At 48.1% G+C, this 15,501-nt stretch overlaps 1 protein-coding gene across 9 annotated transcripts in view; it reads left to right on the forward strand.

Moving 5' to 3' along the window:
- Positions 1-6,649, forward strand: part of hao2 (hydroxyacid oxidase 2 (long chain)) — a 136,636-nt gene extending 129,987 nt beyond the window's left edge. For 8 of the 9 annotated variants that reach the window (XM_072513753.1, XM_072513754.1, XM_072513749.1 and 5 more), the window contains one exon: positions 5,143-6,649. In XM_072513753.1, coding sequence (XP_072369854.1) covers positions 5,143-5,198 — 56 coding nt within the window. In that variant the 3' untranslated portion in view covers positions 5,199-6,649. The remainder of the gene's footprint in view (positions 1-5,142) is intronic. The other variant, XR_011948661.1, reaches the window with a different exon arrangement.
- The last annotated feature ends 8,852 nt before the right edge of the window (positions 6,650-15,501 follow it).

Consider the following 15,501-nt stretch of genomic DNA (forward strand, 5'->3'; position numbering starts at 1 on the left):
GATTTGGGAGGAGTTCATACCTGCCACAAAAGCATCGCGCATTAACATGTCCGTGTGTTCAATTGCGTTCACCGACGGGCAGCTGCAGGCTCGTCCCAAAATTAGTAGCGCGGTGTAGAATTCATCTATTGATTCTCCGGGACTTTGCCATCTCGTTGCGAGCTGATAGCGAGCGTAGATCTGGTTTACTGGGCGGACATAGAGACTTTTCAGTGCTGCGAACGCCGTCTGGAAATTCTCTGCGTCTTCGATGAAAGAGAAAATCTCCGTGCTTAACCTCGAGTGCAGGACCTGTAGTTTTTTGGTCTTCTGTGACCCGGCCGGTGGCCGTTTTGAGGTAGGCCTCGAAACAAGTCTGCCAATGCTTGAAAGCTGCTGCCGCGTTCACTGCGTGGGGGCTGATCCTCAGGCATTCCGGGATGATCCTGAGCTCCATAGTCCTTTTTAGGCACGCTTAATAAATTGTAGCGCACAAAGACTCCGAGAGACGAATAGAGTGAAGTCGATGAGGCTTTATTAAGCGTGACTGTTTCCCCCGCAGTTCGGTAGTAGACTGCCTGCGGGGGAGGACTCCAGGTACTTATACTCCGCCTTCAGGGCGGAGCTAGAGGTCAACGTCCAACCAGGACCCGGGATCTGTCAGCCAATGACATCATGGCTGCACAGTCCCACATGACCCCTAATGCATACTACCACACTGGTAAAGGAGATCTTACAGATAGACAGGAGGTATGCGGAGACCCCTAGGGCAGAGCTATTAAGGGAATGACGAAGGCTACAGACTGAGTTTGGGGTGTTGTCCACAGGTAAGGCTGTGGAGCAGCTTAGGAAAGCGAGGGGTGCGATTTATGAGCACGGGGAGAAGGCCAGTAGAATGCTTGCACAGCAACTGAGGAAGAGGGAGGCAGCCAGGGAAATAGGGAAGGTAGTCGACGGGGGGGAAACTTGGTAGGAGATCTGGGAGGGCTGAACAAGGTGTTCAGGGACTTCTATAGTAAGCTTTACACCTCGGAACCCCCTCCGGGACTGGAGGGGATGAGGCGCTTTCTGGATGGACTGACCTTCCCAAAAGTGGGCAGGGGATTGGTAGACGGGTTGGGGGCCCCGATCAGGAGCGAAGAAATATTGGGGGGCTTGAGGGCCATGCAATCGGGTAAAGTCCCGGGGCCGGATAGGTGTCCGGTGGACTTCTATAAAAAGTTCTCCGAGATAGTGGGGCCGGTGCTGGTTCGGGTCTTCAATGAGGCAGGAGACAGAGGGGTTTTACCCCCGACGATGTCACAGGCCACCATCTCCCTGTTATTGAAACGGGACAAATAGGCCGATCTCTCTTCTCAACGTAGATGCTAAAATACTGGCCAAGCTCTTGGCTGTTAGGATTGAGGACTGTGTGCCAGATGTCATTATGGAAAAGCAAACCAGGTTCGTCAAGGGCAGGCAGCTGGTGGCCAACCTAAGCAGGTTGCTGAATGTGATCATGATGCCCCCGGAGAGTAGGGAGGTAGAGGTAGTTGTGGCAATGGATGCCGAGAAGGGACTATTTATGGGAGGTGTTGGGACGATTTGGGTTCGGGGAGGGCTTTATCGACTGGGTTAGGCTGCTGTACCAGGCCCCGGAGGTGAGTGTAAGGACAAATAGGACGACATCTGACTATTTTAGACTGTACCATGGGACAAGGCAGGGGTGTCCCTTCTCCCCACTGCTGCTTGCGTTAGTAATAGAGCCGCTGGCAATTGCCCTGAGAGCTTCTAGGAGTTGGAAGGGGGGGTGGGGGGGTGGCCGGGGGGGGCGGGGGGGGGGGGGGTGGGGGGTGGAACACAGAGTTTCATTGTACGCTGATGACCTGCTCTTATACATCACGGATCCAGTGGCTGGGATGGATGAAATCATGGGAATCCTGAAGGAGTTCGGCTGGTTCGCGGGGTACAAACTGAACATGGCAAAGAGTGAGTTGTTTGTAGTGCAGATGAGGGGCCAGGAGGGTTGGTTGAGGTGGCTGCCGTTCAGGCTAGTAGGGGACAGTTTTAGATACTTCGGGATACAGGTGGCGCGGGACTGGGGCCGGTTGCACAAGTTGAACTTATCTCGGTTGGTGGAGCAAATGAGGGCCGAGTTCCGGAGGTGGGATGTGCTCCCACTGACACTAGCGGGGAGAGTGCAGACGGTTAAAATGACAATCCTCCCGAGATTCCTGTTCGTCTCCCAGTGTCTCCCCATTTTCATTCAGTGTTCTTTTTTCAAGAAGGTCAATAAAATGATTATGCGATTTGTGTGGGCGGGAAAGTCCCCACGGGTGAGGAGATTGATGCTCGAGAGGAATCAAGGGGAAGGGGGGCTGGCGCTGCCAAACTTTAGTAATTACTACTGGCAGCCAACATAGCTATGAAAAGGATGTGGATGGTGGATGGTGGGTTCAGGGTCGGTTTGGGGCGAATGGAGGCCGCTTTGTGCAGGGGCACCAGCTTGGCAGTCCTGGTTACGGCACCCCTGCCGCTCCCGCCGGCACGGTACTCCACCAGCCCTATAGTGGTGGCGACTTTGCGGATCTGGGGCCAATGGAGAAGGCACGTGGGGGAAGTGAGAGCATCGGTTTGGTCCCCAATCTGCGACAATCATCGGTTTGCCCCGAGGAATATGCAAGGTGGGTTCCGAGCATGGCGGAGGGCTGGGATTGAGAGGATGGGGGATTTGTTCTTGGAAGGGAGCTTCCCGAGCATGAGGGCGTTAGAGGAGAAATTTGGGCTGGCGAGAGGGAATGAGTTAAGGTACTTGCAGGTGTGGAACTTTCTACGCAGATAGATTCCATCCTTCCCACGCCTGCCACTTAGGGGGATCTAGGACAGGGTCGTGTCCAGTGGATGGGTGGGGGAGAGGAGTGTCTCGGATATATACTTATGGGAGCAGAGGAGACGCAGATCGAGGGGCTGAAGCTTAAATGGGAAGAGGAGCTCGGGGTTGAGATGGAAGAGGGCTTATGGGCGGAGGCATTGAGCAGGGTAAATGCGACCGCAACATGCGCTAGGCTCAGCCTGATTCAATTCAAAGTCGTCCACCGGGTCCACATGACAGTGGCCCGGATGAGTAAATTTTTTCGATTGTAGGACAGGTGCGCCAGATGTTCGGGAAGACCAGCGAACCATGTCCACATGTTCTGGGCATGTCCAAAACTCAGGGGTTACTGACAGGAATTCGCGGACGTTATGTCCCGGGTACTGAAAACAAGGGTGGTGATGAGTCCAGAGGTGGCAATTTTGGGGGTTTTGGAGGACCCGGGAGTCCAGGAGGAGAGAGAGGCCGATGTTTTGGCCTTTGCTTCCCTGGTAGCCCGGGGACGAATTCAGTTGGCATGGAGGGACTCAAAACCCCCGAAGTCGGAGGCCTGGCTATTGGATATGGAGAAAATTAAGTTCGCTTTGGAAGGGTCACTGTCAGGGTTCACCCGGAGGTGGCAACCATTTATCGGCTTCTTCGCGGAAAATCAATCGTCAGCGGCGGGGGGGGGGGGGGGGGGGGGGGGGGGGGGGGTTAGGGTAACGTAATCAGGGGGATAGTTAGGCTGGTCCTTGTAGGAGGGCAGCTGGTTTTCTTGCACTATGTTGATTGTTCTTTGCACACTGTTTTATATTGTTGTTGTTTACTATGCCAAAATGTCTTAATGAAATTGTTTATCAAAAAAATATCAGACAGAATCTCGAGAACCCAAGGGAAAGTGAATAATTATTTACAATTTACCTATCCATTAAAATGGTTGCTCAGAGATTAGCATGTCTCGCAAGCACAAAGTAGAAACTGTAACTGATTTGTATAAGTGCGTGGCAGATGTGGTGATGAGGACTGAATATAACCGACAGTGGGCGTGATCGTCCTGCCACGCTGAACCGGAAGAGTAGCCCGCCATGGCACAGCATGGCCGGTAAACTCCCGAGATCTACGCAGCTCGCAACGCCTTTTTAAATGGCGTCCCGATCTCTCGCTACAATGGGGAGTTCTGATGAGTGGAGCTCCCCCATTGTAAAAAAACAAGGCTGAGTGTGGCCTTGGCCGCATGTTCCCCGTTTAGGCCCCTTATTCAACGCGAGTGAAGTGAAAACTGAACAGCCTACGAAAGCATAACTCATAATTTTCACAGAAACACAGAATTGTTATAATGCAAAAGGAGGCCATTTTTCCCATCACGTCTTCACCGGCTCTCCAAATGAGCCAATTTAACATAATTCAGTCAAAAATTCTAGGTTTCAACATAATCACTATATTTTGTTTGACCGTACATTATCATAGATCATAGAATTTACAGCGCAGAAGGAGGCCATTCGGCCCATCGAGTCTGCACCGGCTCTTGGAAAGAGCACCTTACCGAGGCCCACACCACCCTATCCCCATAACCCAGTAACCCCACTCAACCAACCCTAAGGCCAATTTAGCATGGCCAATCCACCTAACCTGCACGTCTTTGGACTGTGGGAGGAAACCGGAGCACCCGGAGGAAACCCACGCACACACGGGGAGAACGTGCAGACTCCGCACAGACAGTGACCCAAGCCGGGAATCGAACCTGGGACCCTGGAGCTGTAAAGCAATTATGCGTGCTTGCCCATTGTTTAATCCGTTTTTCTAAGTCATTGAAAATATTCTCAAATTTCTGTTGAGTGATTTCAGAAGCATAGCGTTAACAGCAACATTAGCAATATTTACAGTAAAAATGTTTATGTATTATATTTTCATGTGTCTTTTGGTCTGTATTTTTCCAGATTTATTAAAGTTTAATGTTGCACAGGTTCATTATTAACAATTTGTACTGTGTACTGCACATGTTTGCGTGGAATTCTCCATGGGTAGCTTGGTTAAGAGTCTTGCAAGATTAACATTGACAAAAGCATCGATAATGCACAAGTTTGAAAATGAATTGCAAGACATGTCATTAGATGTGCTTTCTGAAGTGCACCTTCTGACAGCAGCTGTGAGTCAACAATGAATGGTGCATCTTCCGTTCAGAGAATTCTGTTCTTAGTTCTGCCAGAAACTGTATGGCATAAGTCTAACAGACAGAAACCTATTATGTTATCATTGTGTAGTGAATGGTAGCAGCAATTCTTTGCACTAGGGTTTTATCTAATGTCACCAATGTTCTATCTCTGATACAGGCTGTAGAAATATCTCCGAGATCAACAGGAACCTTGTTCAGTTTTCCAAGCTTTAGAATGATTCCAGAAATAAAATTGAGTACCATATCTGAGTTTGGGCACCTTCGCTGGAAGATCAATATATCTAGAAAGAAAAGAACGTTTTGGACAAATTTGGACCTAATTGAAAAACACTGTAACCAAGGCAAATAAACAAATTAGAATATAGTGAATAACTTCTATTTCATAATGCAATAACCATTGAAGTATGTCTGTTTGAGAAATAATTTTCTTCTTGTTGTCATGTATAAATGTTCTTTACCTGATCCCATTTAATTGCAGCATTGACACCACTGTTAAGCTCTTGTTAGAGGCCATTCTCTCTGCAAGTTTCTCTACTTCCCTCTTTTCCTTTCAAACGTTCTTTGAAATCCAACCAAGCATTTGGTCATCTCTTAAATCTCCCCTTCGTTGGCACAGCATCTTTATTCCTCATGCCACCTTTAAGTCCTTGGGATTCTTTTGTGCCAAGAGTGCTATTCAAATGTAATTTATTGGTTTTGCTGGAGCACAGCCTCTATGTGAAGCATAGATACATTCTGTAATGTAAATTCTGCTCAAAGCCAATGGCTTACGATGGAACCAGGAGGTTTGTGGTGCGAGTGGGACTTGATTATCATTACTCTTTCATCTTTTTAACTTCAGACCAGATAGAGGAGATGCAATGTTCCTTTAGTGGAAGATTGGGTGGCAATGTGTATCAGAATAATATACTTTCAACTCTGCCAACCCAATATTCATCTTTAATGCATTTCCTTCAGATCTCTAAAGAACACCACTTAAGGTATAAAATTGTAACAAATACACAATATTGTCAATGTCTCTGTGACAACCAGCAATGGGATAATCCTTCTGCTAATTCAGATTAAGATTGTAATATGTAAGAGATTTTGACAAGACCATAAATTTCAAGGGAAAAGGTTGGACATTTAATACATTTATTGTCTCCCTAAAATTGCAATACACCCTGTAAGACACTGATGAACTGTAATCACGTATGTAAACATATTGGTGAGCTTTGACAGTTGCGTTTGCAACCACATAGTTACCACATCCATTATGTAATTTGCCAGCATGATAGAAGAAAGTGTGAACATTTCACATAATCAGAATAAAGAATTTTACTAGGAAAATATTTATTGGATGTTCACCGACCGATTTGAACACTATTGACACTTTTAAAACAATAATGGCATTTAAAATTAAAACTCTTCAGGCAGCATTTCAGTTATAATTCCTTCCAATTATTGGAAATTACATATACAGAGCTTAAAACAAATAACTAATACTGGGAACAGTTTGACAAGAGTAATCAGATTTTTTAAATGTTATGATAAACTGTGTTTTGGATTTCATATATTTGAGTATATTGGATTTCATTGTGCAATTTTAATCAAACTTACGAGACATGCGGCTCGTGAAGGTTTGTTTCAAGTTACATTCAACATTAAATTGAACTCAGAATGTTTGTTAGTTGAATACTGTGCACCTTCACACCTGACTGGCTGCAATAATCTGAAAAGTAACTTAAGGCATGTTTAGAAATACAAGTTCTTTAAGTGAGGCAAATGTCTCTAAGCAATTTACTGAATAGGAGAAATGTGGGTCACTGGACAGCAAATAATAAAGGGGGTAGAAAATTGCCTGAGTGTAGTGGAGGAGGTGGGTATTAGAGAAATGCAGTTATTGGGATGGGTAACTTGAAAAGAGTTTTGAAACCAGAGGGCGGGGTGAAGTGGTAGAGTGATTTAGGAAGGGAGTCCCAATGAAGGGGCAATTGTGGGTGAATCATTGGTCACTGCTGGTAAAACAGAGAGGCTGAGACACAAAGAGCAGAGTGGTGATGGAGGAACAGAGGATGTCTGAGCAACATGGAGCTAGAGGAGATCAATTATTGAAGTGGATGAGGAGGGATTTGTTAAGGGGATTTTATGGGCCAATTTGGCAGAGTAAATTCAGCCAGTGAAGTTGGAGAGGGCAGAGGTGTTAGGTGTGCATGATTTTGTGAAGGATTTTAATGCAGAAAAGTGTGAGGTGACTCATTTTGGAAGGAATAACAGGAAGACAGTACTGGGCTAATGGTAAGATTCTTGATAGTTTGGATGAACAGAGAGATCTCGGTGTCCATGTACATAGATCCCTGAAAGTTGCCACCCAGGTTGACAGGGTTTTTAAGAAGGCGTACGATGTGTTGACTTTTATTGGTAGAGGGATTGAGTTTCGGAGCCATGAGGTCACGTTGCACCTGTACAAAACTCTGGTGCGGCTGCATTTGGAGTATTGTGTGCAGTTCTGGTCGCCGCATTATAGGAAGGATGTGGAAGCATTGGAAAGGGTGCAGAGGAAATTTACCAGGATGTTGCTTGGTATGGAGGGAAGATCTGACGAGGAAAGGATGAGGGACTTGAGGCTGTTTTCGTTAGAGAGAAGAAGGTTAAGAGGTGACTTAATTGAGGCATACAAGATAATCAGAGGATTAGATAGGGTGGATAGTGAGAGCCTTTTTCCTCGGATGGTGATGGCTAGCATGAGGGGACATAGCTTTCAATTGAGGGGAGATAGATATAGGACAGATGTCAGAGGTAGGTTCTTTACTCAGAGAGTAGTAAGGGCGTGGAATGCCCTGCCTGCAACAGTAGTGGACTCGCCAACATTAAGGGCATTCAAATGGTCATTGGATAAACATCTGGATGATAATGGAATAGTGTAGATGGGCTTTAGATTGGTTTCACAGGTCGGTGCAACATCGAGGGCCGAAGGGCCTGTACTGCGCTGTAATGTTCTATGTTTTATAAAAGAATGTGGCCTGCTGCATTCTCAATTCAGCCACGTGGAGAAAGCCCGATGTTAACTAGCATTACAAAATGAATTGTCATTCAGAGAGGTCCAAATACCTGAAATACTTTATAATTTGTAGATGACACATTTCAAAACATTTTATTTCTGATAAATAATAACGCTGCTGTTAAATTGCAATTATCCATAGATTTATTTCAGTAATTTCTCTATCTGAAATATTTTCAAGACTATCCAAATTATGTTTATTACTGTTTACGCAGTTGCTGATCCGCTCAAATCATATGTTCGGAATGCATCTCTTTTGTTGTTCGAGCAGTATTCTTTCACTTTGAAATATCTTATAACTAATCCACCCATAAAAAAATAGTTAAATGGTATATTTGAGATGCAAACTTAGTATACTGTGGGTCAAACCACGTTTCTAAAGAACGTCAGTGCCACTTGCTGGTCACAAACAGTTGCACATGCCCATAATATTGCAGACATATTTTGGAATATTGGCCCAAATCTTCTCTCCAGATTGTCAGACAGCGGACCTACCCCCCCCCCCCCCTCCCCCCCCCCCCCCCCCCCCCCCCCCACCCAAAGATGCTCTTTGGAACTCCTCGGAAGTTTCGATATTCTGACTATGTGGAAGTTGCCTGGGAAGTTTGAACTACTGATGGCCAATTCCCCTGCTCCCTAGGCCCCTCTGGAAAAAGTCCCCTACTTACCTGGATAGTTAGCCAGGAAATAGTAAACAGAAAAATCCTAGTCTAACTCCTGGGTAACTATACAACTGATCACCTGATCCCACTTAATTCCCCCATCTGTGCTGACTAGATCCCATCACCTGGCCTGACAACTCCTCCTGGCACAACCTGACAACCCCATCCAGCTCATCTAACCAGATACCCACCTACCAACCTGCCACCCTACTGACCTACCACCCTATTCACCTGTCACCCCCCCCCCCCTCCACCACCCTAGTCAGCTTCACCCTACCTGATTATCTCACCTGCCCTACCCCCTCACCCGCTTAGCTGACCTACCTTAGCCCTCTTACCTGATCCATCCGTACCTACTTATCTCATCGACCCTACCCTCTCACCCACTTAGCTGACCCACCTTAGCCCTCTTACTTTCTCCTCATAGCTTTTCAAAGTAGTTTTTGGATATTTAACGATTACTTACCTGACTGTGGCAGCTAGTGCCATGAAAAGGGGACTTCCCTTTGCAAGAATTCCCTTCCCTAATTCTCCGAGATTTCCTGTGCTGAGTCAGTTTGGAAGAATTTTTATCGGAAGTTTGCCCAGAAAAATTGAAGGCAGGTAAGTGGGCATTCTTTTTTGACTGGTCAGGGTCAGAAATAGAGGGTCCTATCTTGATCAGAAGACTTGGGCCGTTATATCATATCGCTACAACTAACATTTGTGATATTTTTATTGCTTCACTGAGGCAGAAAACATTGTTGTGTGAAACATTTTAATCTGATGTGATAAGATTACATCAGATTGTAATTCTGCTGAATTTAGTGGGGTAACGAGTGGCTAAGTACAGCAATGTCACGCCCTTCCACTGCCGAGTTAATTGGTGAAGTATTGTTATAGTGTAGCCTGTCTGTGAGCGAGCAGCAGCTTTCCATTTTGCATGTTTAACTGCATCGATGCGGACCGAGAGTTCTGTCTAAATTACCCCGTAACTGTAGAAGTTGCTGGGCTGCATAGACTGACGACCAGAGACGAACGAGCAGAATCAATCTGAACAGCTCTTACATTGCTGTGTGTCTGCCGTGCGAGGGAGAACTTCCCCGTCACTGACACATCCCTATGTAGATCACCTGGTCTACAACCCTCAATGCAAAGTCTGGGCAATTGCATTCAAGTTTACGATGTGTCATACAGGTATTATTAACTCATTACTACACTGCTACTGCATACCCTCTTCATACACCAGAGGGTGCAGGCTACCAACAGCTTTACAGACCTACCCTGCAGTCATGTGGTGCCTCTTGACAGTTATTCACTGCACCACAGCTTAAGAAAATGGGAAGAGAACTCACTCAACAACAATAAAACATTCCCCACTGATAAATTAATATTTTAATCTCTTCAACTGGATAAGCTGTTCCAAACATCCTTATTGATCAGACCCACAGTGGAAAAGACATTTAATAGAATCATAAGATGGAATAGCATAGGAGGCCATTCTTCCCATCGAGTCTATGGCAGCTCTTTCTGCAAGCAATCCAGTTGGTCCCATTTCCTACTTTTGCCTGCCAAAGTAAAACCGTTATTTAAAAAGGGAAGGAGATAGAAAACACAGGTAACTATAGGCCAGTTATCTTGATATCTGTCATTGGGAAAGTGTTAGAGTCCATTATAAAGTATGGAATAGCAGAGAATTTAGAAACACAAAATATAATCAGACAAAGTCAGCATGGTTTCAGGAAGGGAAATCATGCCTTACAGATTGTTTAGAAATCTTTGTACCGATAAAGGGGAACCAATAGGTGTAATATATTTGGATTTACAAAATGCATTCAACGAGGTACTGCACAAAAGGCTACTTAATAAGGTGCTAGGGGTAGTATATTAGCGGATAGAGGATTAGCTAACATACAAAACAGAGAGTTGGAAAAAGAGGGTCATTTTCAGGATGGCAACCTGTAACTAATGGAGTTCACAGGGATCAGGACTGTTGCCACAATTATTTACAGTATATATGTTAATAGCTTGGATGAGGGAAGTGAATGCACTATTGCCAAATTTGCAGACAACACAAAAATAGGTGGAAAGGCTAGTGTTGAGGATATAGACAGGTTAAGTGAGTGGGCAATGTTGACCCAGAAAACACTGCTGGATTGGCATAGGCAGACACACAAAAAAGTATACTTGTCTACTGTAACTCTATTTGGGTATTACTAACTTCAAAATCAATACACAGAATATGATTCAGATTCACATTGAGCTCTAGGTATTACCCATCTGAGTGAAGGCTACGATCACTCGATGTGGATATTTTCTTCTCTTGAGCTCAGGGCTCCCCTTCTGTGATTTATGTGTCTGGGGATTCTCAGGTTGTTGCTGACGAAGCATTTCAATGTTCCTTCTTTTCTACAGGATCTGCTGGCACTGAGCCAGGATACCCCCACACTCTTGGCCTGGGTTCTATTACTGCATCAAGACTTACTCAGTAACAGAAAGAAACAGGAAACTCCTGTTCAGCCAGGGTGATTCAATCATGATCCATTGTCCTCTGGAACACTCTTGTATGACAAACTGTTAACCAATTATGGAGTCTGATGGCCTCTTTGTTCATGGTTCGTCCTGCTGCAAAGTTGATCACTACTATCTCAAAGTTACATATTCATGGAATAATAATAATCTTTATTGTCACAAATAGGCTTACATTAACACTTCAGTGAAGTTACTGTGAAAAGTCCCTAGTCGCGACATTCCAGCGCCTGTTCGGGTACACAAGGAGAATTCAGAATGTCCAATTCACCTAAGCACATCTTTCGGGACTTGTGGGAGGAAACCGGAGCACCCGGAGGAAATCCACGCAGACACAGGGAGACGTGCAGACTCCGCACAGACAGTGAACCAAGCTGGGAATTGAACCTGGGACCCTAGTGCTGTGAAGCAACAGTACTAACCACTGTGCTACAGTGCAGCCCATGCAAGGTTTTTTTGTCCTTTTGTGTAAACATGATAATTACTGTAAGTGGGTAATCACATAGGTCCACATAGCAATAATGAGTTTCTGTGTTGACTTGAGTGCTCTGGCAGACGGCCAATATGAATTCCAGCCAAAGATTTATTTGGTAGTTCCTGTTTTGGGCCTATATGTCTTTTCCGCTTTTGTCAGCCTGTCCCCAGTACACAGCAAAAAACTTGGCAGATGAAATATAATGTAGGAAAATATGAAGTTACTGTGAATGTATTACTGCTACCATTCACCATTGTAATTGCATTACATTGTATTGTATTATGTTGATGCCTTTGTGGGCTCCGCCTGTTGCTCCGCCCCATCGGGGGTGGTATATAGAGCTGCAGCCTGTAGGCGGCACTCAGCACAGAGCAGTCGCAAGCAGGCACAGTTCTAGCTGATTAAAACCATTGTTCACTTCAACTTTCCGTCTCGCGTCAATTGATGGTCGCATCAGTTTAATCAGCTACAATATCGCTATGGAAGCAGCCCTCAAACCTGATCGACTGGAACTCGACCCACAGGCAGCTGAAGCCAAAGGAATTTTTTTGCACTGGCTCCGCTGTTTTGAGGCCTACCTCGCCGACTCCTCCTTGCCCAACGTCACCGTGGAACAGAAACTGAGTCTCCTCCACGTCCGGGTGAGCCACAGAATCTCCGTGCAGATCGAGGAAGTGACCACGTACGCAGACGCGGTCGCGATCCTGCAAAGGCAGTATGCGAGGCAGGTGAACGAAGTGTGCGCGCGGCATCTCCTCACTACTCGTCGTCAAAGCCCCGGGGAATCGCTGTAGGAATACCTATGCGATCTGAAGGTACTCGCTCGAAACTGCAACTACAAGGACGTCACGACCTCGCAGCATATGGAACTCGCCATCCGGGATACCTATGTGGCTGGAGTCCGGTCCAACTATGCCAGACAGCGCCTGCTCGAAAAGGGCGCCCACGACCTAGAAGAGACGGTAAAACTATCCACCTCCTTAGATGTAGCGTTCCAGAGCCTCAATGCTTTCCCCTCCAACCACCCGATCCCCTCGTGGACACCCTACCAGAGGGTGTCCCAGGCCTGTGCCGAGCGGCTGCCCGCCCAACCCGGGGGGCTGCCCTGCTATTTCTATGGTCTGAACCAGCACCTCGGGCAGCGTTGCCCAGCTTGGAACGCGACCTATAGCGACTGCGGCAAGAAAGGACACTTTGCCAAAGTCTGTCTGGCCAGATCCAAAGCTCCTAAATCACAGGCCCGACTTTCAGACTCACAGGCCCGCAGACCCCGCAGTGTGGCTGCGTGCCTGCCGGCACCGCCCCCTTCGGACGCATCATCAGCCTCGTGCTGTCCGTGGGGGCAGCCATCTTTAACCCTACCCGACACGTGCTACTCATGGGGGCTGCCATCTTGGCCGCCATCTCCAATGCCGCCCGACACGTGCGACTGACGGGGGCCACCATCTTGGCCGTTATCTTCAATGCCGCCCAACACATGCGACCGACGGGGGCCACCATCTTGGGACTGCCCCACCACCTCCGGACATGTCGGCTACCCACAGCTCGGTGCTATCACCCTCGACCAGTCACGGCCCAAGCACCTCAGGAACTCGATGATGACCGTCCGGGTCAATGGGCACGAAACGCCCTGCCTGTTTGACTCTGGGAGCACGGAGAGCTTCATACATCCAGACACGGTAAGGCGCTGTACTCTCCAAATTTCCCCCACATTCCAAACAATCTCCCTCTCTTCCGAATCGCATTCAATGTAGATCGGGGAGTACTGTGCCGCGAACCTCGCGATACAGGGCGCCGAGTACGCCAATTTTAAACTATATGTCCTCCCCGACCTCTGCGCTCCTCTCCTGTTAGGACTGGACTTCCAGTGCAACCTCAGGAGCCTGACCCTGAAGTTCGGCGGGCCCCTACCCCCTCTCACCGTATGTAGCCTCGCGACCCTGAAGGTCGCCTCTCCCCCGCTCTTCACGACCCTCACCGCCGACTGTAATCCCGTCGCCACCAGGAGCAGGTGGTACAGTGCCCAGAACAGGACTTATATCAAGTCAGAGGTCCAGCGGCTCTTGAAGGAGGGGGTCATCGAGCCCAGTACTAGCCCCTGGAGAGTCCAAGTGGTTGTCGTCCGGACCGGGGAATAGAACCAGATGGTTGTAGATTACAGCCAAACCATAAACCGGTACACGCAACTCGATGTCTTCCCCGGATAGGGACATGGTGAATCAGATCGCACACTACTCGGTGTTCTCCACGGTAGATCTGAAGTCCACATGCCACCAGCTTCCAATCCACCTGGAAGATCGCCACTACACGGCCTTTGAGGCAGACGGTCACCTCTTCCACTTCCTCCGGGTCCCCTTCGGCGTCACCAACGGGGTCTCGGTCTTCCAAAGAACGATGGACCGAATGGTGGACCAGTACGAGCTGCGGGCCACATTTCCATACTTGGACAACGTCACCATCTGCGGCCATGATCAGCTAGACCACGACGCCAATCTTCAGAAGTTTCTCCATACCGCCCAAGCCCTCAATCTCACCTATAACAAGGAGAAATGTGTTTTCCGCACAACCCGACTGGCCATCCTCGGCTATGTCGTGGAAAACGGAGTCCTAGGGCCCGACCCCGACCACATGCGCCCCATCCTGCAACTCCCCATCCCCCACTGCCCCAAGGCCCTGAAAGGATGCCTCGGATTCTTGTCATATTATGCCCAGTGGGTCCCCAACTATGCGGAAAAAGCCCGCCCACTTATCAAAGCCACCATCTTCCCCCTGACGACTGAGGCCCGCCTGGCCTTCAGCCGCATCAAGGCAGATATTATCAAATCCATGATGCACACGGTGGACGAGTCCATCCCCTTCCAGGTGGAGAGCGACGCATCAGATGTCGCCCTGGCCGCTACCCTTAACCAGGCAGGCAGGCCCGTAGCCTTTTTTTCCCGTACCCTCAATGCCTCCGAGATTTGATGCTCCTCAGTCGAAAAAGAAGCTCAAACCATTGTGGAAGTGTGCGGCATTGGAGGCACTACCTCGCTGGTAGGAGGTTCACCGACCAATGATCGGTAGCCTTTATGTTCAACAATACACAGCGGGGCAAGATCAAGAATGATAAAATCTTGAGGTGGAGGATTGAATTCTCCACCTATAATTACGATATTGTGTATCGTCCCAGGAAGCTCAACGAGCTCCCAGGTGCCCTGTCCCGCGGCACATGCGCCAGCGCGCAGGATGACTGACTCCGGGCCATCCGCAATGACGTCTGTCACCCCGGGGTCACCCAGCTTCACCACTTCATCAAGGCCTGCAACCTGCCCTACTCCACCAGGTCAGGGCCATGACCAGGGACTGCCAAGTCTGCGCGGAGTGTAAGCCACACTTCTATCGTCCAGACAAGGCCCACCTGGTGAAGGCATCCCGGCCCTTTGAGCGCCTCAGCATCGATTTCAAAGGGCCCCTTCTCTCCACTGACCGCAACGCATATTTTCTTAACGTCGTTGACGAGTATTCCCGTTCTCCCTTTGCCATACCATGCCCCGACATGACCGCGGCCACTGTCATTAAGGCCCTGCATAGTATCTTCACCTTGTTCGATTTTCCTACGGACCTCCACAGTGACCGGGGCTCCTCGTTTATGAGCGATGAGCTGCGTCAGTACCTGCTCGGTAAGGGCATCGCCTCGAGCAGGACTACCAGCTACAACCCCCAGGGAAACGGGCAGGTGGAGAGGGAGAACGCGATGGTATGGAAGGCCGTCCTTCTGACCCTACAGTCTAGGAGTCTCCCAGTTTCCCGCTGGCAGGAGGTCCTCCCCGACGCGCTCCACTCCATTAGGTC

The sequence above is a fragment of the Scyliorhinus torazame genome, chromosome 8 (genome assembly GCF_047496885.1).
Source record: "Scyliorhinus torazame isolate Kashiwa2021f chromosome 8, sScyTor2.1, whole genome shotgun sequence".
NCBI lineage: Eukaryota > Metazoa > Chordata > Chondrichthyes > Carcharhiniformes > Scyliorhinidae > Scyliorhinus > Scyliorhinus torazame.